Source organism: Siphateles boraxobius, unplaced genomic scaffold, assembly GCF_051911475.1.
Source record: "Siphateles boraxobius isolate OS27281-9 unplaced genomic scaffold, OSU_SipBor_1 261, whole genome shotgun sequence".
NCBI classification, from domain to species: domain Eukaryota; kingdom Metazoa; phylum Chordata; class Actinopteri; order Cypriniformes; family Leuciscidae; genus Siphateles; species Siphateles boraxobius.
Window position 1 is genome coordinate 77,501 of NW_027508878.1, and position 7,500 is coordinate 85,000.

Below are 7,500 nucleotides of genomic sequence, written 5' to 3' on the forward strand. Positions count from 1 at the left end.
GTTTCAGCCCACATCTACACACACACACACACAATCTCGTCCCGTCGGCTTGTGGTTTCAGCCCACATCTACACACACACACACACAATCTCGTCCCGTCGGCTTGTGGTTTCAGCCCACATCTACACACACACACACACAATCTCGTCCCGTCGGCTTGTGGTTTCAGCCCACATCTGGTTATGATTGCGGCTGCGGTCCGTTTAGAAAAGAGTCTGAAAGCCACAGCAATGCGGTCACGATCGTCCCAATATGGAAACTTCATTTCACCAGAGCGACGAGAGTGTGTGTGAGTGCGCGTTTGTGTGTGTGTGTGTATATGCAGGGAACAGTGAGTGTTTGTCAGAAGCACTACAGTATTCCTGTACACACGTGCTTTTGTGTTTCCAGTGTTTCAGTAATGTTTATACAGTTGCAATCGAAATAATTTAACCCTCATTGCAAATCCAATTTATTGGCAAAATTTACAGACTGTTTGCAGTTAAATTCAACTGAAAATGCAACTTTTAATGACTTCTGCAGTCTCAAAATTATTCACCCCTTCATGGCAAGCATCTTTAGCTCTTGGTAGAACACCTGTTTGCTGTTACGAGCTTCTGCAAATGAGATGTATGATCGAATCTGAGCCGTTCCTCATGAGCAATGGCCTCCAGTTCAGGGATACTCTTGGGTTTGCAACCGCCGCCTTCAAATCCCACCAGAGATTGTCTATGGGGTTCGAGTCAGGAGATTGTGAGCCACTGTATCTCCCAGGACTACTGCAACCCAGCCTGTGTGGAGTCTGAGGAACGCTTGGGATCGTTGTCCTGTTGAAGGTCCTGTTCAGCTCCTCACTGACGGCATGATTTTCTCCCAGGATCTCCTGATAGTCCAGTGAATCATCTCTCCTTCCTCACGCTGCAGTTTCCAGAGCCGGAGGATATAGATCAGCCGCAGAGCATCACTGACCCACCGCTGACCCACCACTGACCCATAACTGACCCCTACCACTGACCCATCTCTGACCCACCACTGACCCACAGCTGACCCCTACCTCTGACCCATCACTGACCCCTACCTCTGACCCATCACTGACCCACAGCTGACCCACCACTGACCCACAGCTGACCCCTACCTCTGACCCATCACTGACCCCTACCTCTGACCCATCACTGACCCACAGCTGACCCACCACTGACCCCTACCTCTGACCCATCACTGACCCCTACCTCTGACCCATCACTGACCCCTACCACTGACCCACAGCTGACCCACCACTGACCCACAGCTGACCCCTACCTCTGACCCATCACTGACCCACCGCTGAGTAAGGGTGTCGCGATTTTAAATCGAAATAGATCGAAATTAATTCACAAACTCAAAAATCGAAATAAAAAATGGAATCGTCGATGCTGCCACGCCCCCATGTCGTGCCCGTGATGGAAAGTTCGGATGGTTTTACTGACTCTATTGTTCAATCTCGTTCATCAAAATTAACTAATCTTTTTTCTAGTCATTTTAGGGGCTTTAAATGTTATACTTTTAACAGGCAAATTCCCCGAACACATCCAACGCAATCTTGATCATATTCTGAATTAAGAAATCATTATAATGCAGTCAAAAGTAATTTACAGGGAACATTAATACTTGACCTTCCGAGTCTTTTGTTCATTTGTCGCGTGACAGAGGCAATTAACGGATCGTTCATGAACGACTCATCACGGCCCGCGGGGAAAAAACACACGTGTTGAAAGGCTGTGAGTCCTCTAACTTAGTTTCTATGTCCGAGCCCGAACTTGGCCGATATTTCCCGTCACTATCCTCGGGCCGCGCTCTTGATCTATAGACGTGCACTCCCAACGCAATAGAGTGCGGCGCGGGACTAGAATTGATGGCCGAGTGCGAGCGCGGGCGGTAATGCACTCACTCTGTGTGTGCGGGAGAATAAAAAGATTCGCGGGACTCCCGCTAAATAGAAATATCTATGAATAAAACATATAAAAAATAATACATTTTTTTCATCTGTTGCAAAAAAGCAACAAGAACAACTAAAACAAAATAGAAACAATTTACAGGCCAGAGTTTCTATTTGTAACATGTTTGCAGCGTTGAGCGATTTAGCCAATCACAGACATATGTGTTGATTTCTTGAACGCAATGACCAATCAGAAGCATTTAAGATAGACTCTCCTCACCGCTCAAAACTGACTTTTTGTTCAGTGCTGAATTCTGTACGCTGGCAAATCCTCTAATTTTAACAAACAAAGTGTAGGCTATATATTATGAAAGATTCATTGTGCAGTCAGCTTCACTGATAATAACAGAGATGTGTGAGATTGCGATGAACTGATGTCAGCTTTTTAGGAGCAACAGCAACCTGTGCTTAAAAAAAAAAATCGAGAATCGAATCTAACCGTGACCTTAGAATCGGAAATGTAATCGAATCGTGACACCCCTACCGCTGACCCACCACTGACCCATCTCTGACCCACCACTGACCCATCTCTGACCCACCACTGACCCATCTCTGAACCATATCTGACCCACCACTGACCCATCTTACACCCACCACTGACCCACCGCTGACCCACCACTGACCCATCGCTGACCCACCACTGACCCACCGCTGACCCACCACTGACCCACCGCTGACCCACCAATGACCCACCGCTGACCCACCAATGACCCACCGCTGACTCAGCGCTGACCCCTACCACTGACCCACAGCTGACCCACCGCTGACCCACCGCTGACCCACCGCTGACCCCTACCGCTGACCCCTACCGCTGACCCACCACTGACTCACCACTGAATCACTGCTGACCCCTACCACTGACCCACCGCTGACCCCTACCGCTGACCCACCGCTGACCCCTACCGCTGACCCACCACTGACTCACCACTGAATCACTGCTGACCCCTACCACTGACCCACCGCTGACCCACCGCTGACCCCTACCGCTGACCCACCACTGAATCACTGCTGACCCCTACCACTGACCCACCGCTGACCCACCGCTGACCCCTACCGCTGACCCACCACTGACCCACCGCTGACTCACCACTGACCCACCGCTGACCCACCGCTGACCCCTACCGCTGACCCATCGCTGACCCACCGCTGACCCCTACCGCTGACCTACCGCTGACCCACCACTTACCCACCGCTGACTCACCACTGACTCACCACTGAATCACTGCTGACCCCTACCACTGACCCACCGCTGACCCCTACCGCTGACCCACCGCTGACCCCTACCGCTGACCCACCACTGACCCACCGCTGACTCACCACTGACCCCTACCGCTGACCCATCGCTGACCCACCGCTGACCCCTACCGCTGACCTACCGCTGACCCACCACTGACCCACCGCTGACTCACCACTGACTCACCACTGAATCACTGCTGACCCCTACCACTGACCCACCGCTGACCCACCGCTGACCCCTACCGCTGACCCCTACCGCTGACCCACCGCTGACTCACCACTGACCCACCGCTGACTCACCACTGACCCACCGCTGACTCACCGCTGACCCCTACCGCTGACCCACCACTGACCCCTACCGCTGACCCACCGCTGACCCCTACCGCTGACCCACCACTGACCCACCGCTGACCCACCGCTGACTCACCGCTGACTCACCACTGACCCACCGCTGACCCCTACCGCTGACCCCTACCGCTGACCCACCACTGACCCCTACCGCTGACCCCTACCGCTGACCCCTACCGCTGACCCACCACTGACCCACCGCTGACCCACCGCTGACCCACCGCTGACTCACCACTGACCCACCGCTGACTCACCACTGACCCACCGCTGACCCACCACTGACCCACCGCTGACTCACCACTGACCCATCATGCTGAACTGTAGACCGTGTTCTTCACAGCTATGCTTCCTCAGACACACCGCTGATCCAGAGGGACGAGAAGATCCAGTTTAGTCTCATCGCTCCATAGAACAGAATCCCAAAACTTCTGTGGCTTATTAATATGATTTTGAGTAAATTTGAGCCGGCTTTTCTTGTGCGTTTGGGTCAGTAGTGGTGTAGTCCTGGAGTTCTGATGCGTTTAGTACGAGCTCTACAGTGCAGCTGAAACCTCAGTGTGTGTGCTATCAGGTCTTCTGCAGTCACTCCAGGGTTTCTCTGATCTTCTGTCCCTCTAACTCTGAACTCACGAACTATACTTCATCTGTCTCGAGGAACACTTAGTGCCTTCGCTATCTTTTAATATCCTGTTCCTTCTCAAATTATTAGACTATTCTTTTGACTTAGCCATATTTCTTACATGCAGACAAACGTGTTACTCAACAAACATCACCAGTTCAGATAGTTCATGTGTTCTAGCTCAAGCGCACCTGCTGCAGCTAATGAAGCCCTTGATTAGCGAGACAACACCTGATTTGCAGATTTGTGCTGTTATGAGGGATTATATTCAGGGGGTTGAGTAATTTTGAGCCTGAAGAAATTATTAAGTTGCATTTTCAGTTAAATTTGAGGAAAACACTATTTAAATTACTTTTGATTTGTTCATTGCAAACTGCGGAAAGTCTGTAAATTCTGCCAATAAACTGATTTGCTATGGGGGATGAATAATTTCCATGGCAACTGTATGTGCTTTAGTTAAAGGACAGTTAGCTGGTTAAAGGTCTGTTCATTCATCTCCTGGACATTCATTTAAATTCAGAGTGACTGGTGTCATTAGTAACCACAGTCACCGTTTCCATGGATACAGTGTTGAGCACGAGCCTTGCAGCATTTCCTGTTTATACAGATGATGTCGTCTCTGTTTGCTGAGTTACTAAACAGCAGTGAACTGTCTTTATTTTTATTTTAATATTTATTTTTATCTTTTTTCATTTCTTTTTAAATCTTTTTTTTCTTTTTCTTATTTTATTTGATCTTATTTGTATTATTTTTAATCTTAATTTATTTATTTATTTAAAACTCTTATTTTTATTCTATTTAAAAAAAAGTCTTTATACATATTTTATTTGCAGATATTTGAAATATTTTTTTTTATTGTTATTGTCTAGTACATATTGGCAGTATTGTGTGCATCTTTCAGTGTGATTGAGCTCCTGACCGCTGCTGGTCAGTGTGTGTGTGTGTGTGTGTGTGTGTGTGTGTGTGTGTGTATGTGTGTCTGTCTGACCTCTCCTCTGCTCCGCAGGTGATGGAGATGTACGGCTCAGGCGTGTGTGTGTGTGCGTGTGTGTGTGTGTGTGTGTGTCTGACGTCTCCTCTGCTACGCAGGTGATGGAGATGGACGGCTCAGGCGTGTGTGTGTGTGTGTGTGTGTGTGTGTGTGTGTGTCTGACGTCTCCTCTGCTACGCAGGTGATGGAGATGGACGGCTCAGGCGTGTGTGTGTGTGTGTGTCTGACCTCTCCTCTGCTCCGCAGGTGATGGAGATGGACGGCTCAGGCGCGTGTGTGTGTGTGTGTGTGTCGGACCTCTCCTCTGCTCCGCAGGTGATGGAGATGTACGGCTCAGGCGTGTGTGTGTGTGCGTGTGTGTGTGTGTGTGTGTGTGTCTGACGTCTCCTCTGCTACGCAGGTGATGGAGATGGACGGCTCAGGCGTGTGTGTGTGTGTGTGTGTGTGTGTGTGTCTGACCTCTCCTCTGCTCCGCAGGTGATGGAGATGGACGGCTAAGGCGCGTGTGTGTGTGTCTGACGTCTCCTCTGCTCCGCAGGTGATGGAGATGGACGGCTCAGGCGCGTGTGTGTGTGTGTGTGTGTGTGTGTGTGTGTGTGTGTGTGTCTGACGTCTCCTCTGCTCCGCAGGTGATGGAGATGGACGGCTCAGGCGTGTGTGTGTGTGTGTGTGTGTGTGTGTGTCTGACGTCTCCTCTGCTCCGCAGGTGATGGAGATGGACGGCTCAGGCGCGCGTGTGTGTGTGTGTGTGTGTGTGTGTGTGTGTGTGTGTGTGTCTGACGTCTCCTCTGCTCCGCAGGTGATGGAGATGGACGGCTCAGGCGCGTGTGTGTGTGTGTGTGTGTCTGACGTCTCCTCTGCTCCGCAGGTGATGGAGATGGACGGCTCGGGCCGGCGGGTTCTGGTGGAGGAGAACCTCCCGCACATCTTCGGGTTCTCTCTGCTGGGAGACTTCATCTACTGGACGGACTGGCAGCGGCGCAGCATCGAGCGTGTGCACAAGACCAGCCTGGAGCGCGAGGTCATCATCGACCAGCTGCCCGACCTCATGGGCATCAAGGCCACCTACGTCACGCAGACCTTCGGTGAGGGGGCGGGGCCACATACCAGGGGGCGGAGCTTGCTGCTATAATACACCTACACACGCAAAATAGTTTGTTGAATAATAATCCATTCTCAAAGCAAAATGTGATTTAAAATGTGTGGTGAAAAACTACATTACCCATGATGCTGTGCAGAAAATTCCACCAATTAGCGTCAAGGCCATGGCTGGATCTGTTTTATACAACTGATGTACTTCGTTACACACATGAGTGTGTGTGTTAGTACTAGAGATGCACCGATTACAATTTTCTAGGCCGATTCCGATTTTTCATGAGTTTGGCCTGGCGATACCGATTTTAGCCGATTTCGATTTCATTTTTTCTAACCACTTTACAGCAAACACAAATATTTATTTTCTATCTTTTCTTTAATAGAGCATTTTACATAGAACATTTTTTGAACAAATTAAATAAAATAGAACTATATAAATTATTACGCCTGGTGTGGGAAATTTACACAGTGCAGTGTTATGGTATGGAAGAACCATTTTCAATTCCTATATTGAACTATACAAAAATGTGACGTATGTACTTATTTAGGAAACTAAACTTCTGTATGAAAACATGAAATGGCAATAAAATAATATATATAGCCTTGCAGTATAGGCCTAAAGATATTTCTCCACACACACACACACACACACACACACACACAGGCTTATTGCAATCACTTGTACATCAATGGCAAGTTTTATTTCGCAAACAGTTCGTTCTTCTCTCGTCTGCCACATGTCCAGCCAGCTAAACAAGCGCCAGCAAGTGGAGCAAGTGCAGGGAGGAAACGATTGGGAAGGAAATAATAAAAATAATTTCTTTTCTGACATAGCCTACTCCAGTTCTTGTTAAAACACACCAGACATGCAAATTCTGGGCACTTTTTGGGTGAAATCATATTTATTTTGCCCAACAAAAGTGTGCTTTTAATTTAATTGAGCGCGAGCAGCGCAGCAAAAATAGACTCTGCGCCGAAACCCCGCTTCACTGCTGCTCACGCGGCGCTCCTGCTCCCGGTGTGAATGCACTCAATGATCACGTGAAAATCGGCCGATTACGATCACCAGCCGATCAATCGGTGCATCTCCAGTTAGTACCATAGACCATAACATTCTTCATTAATGGTGAGGCAATACCAACAGTTTCTCAGAAGCCAGTGAAGAGTCTTGGGAGATGGTACGATGGCGATCTAAAGGACACAGTTCGAGTGGGAGAAGTTAGACGACAAACAGTGGAAGGGTTGAAGAGCATAAAC

General features: G+C 49.0%; 1 protein-coding gene across 12 annotated transcripts in view; it reads left to right on the forward strand.

The window, feature by feature from the left end:
• lrp6 (low density lipoprotein receptor-related protein 6) overlaps window positions 1–7,500 on the forward strand; it is a 57,874-nt gene that overhangs the window by 26,213 nt on the left and 24,161 nt on the right. For 5 of the 12 annotated variants that reach the window (XR_013207370.1, XM_077245449.1, XM_077245448.1 and 2 more), the window contains one exon: window positions 6,017–6,233. Coding sequence is in view for 11 of the 12 variants with exons in the window: in XM_077245449.1 (XP_077101564.1) it covers window positions 6,017–6,233 (217 nt within the window). In the remaining variant the exon portion in view is untranslated. Of the gene's footprint in view, window positions 1–4,812; window positions 5,099–5,124; window positions 6,234–7,500 lie in introns of those variants that run through there. The other 7 variants (XM_077245454.1, XM_077245453.1, XM_077245456.1 and 4 more) reach the window with 7 other exon arrangements.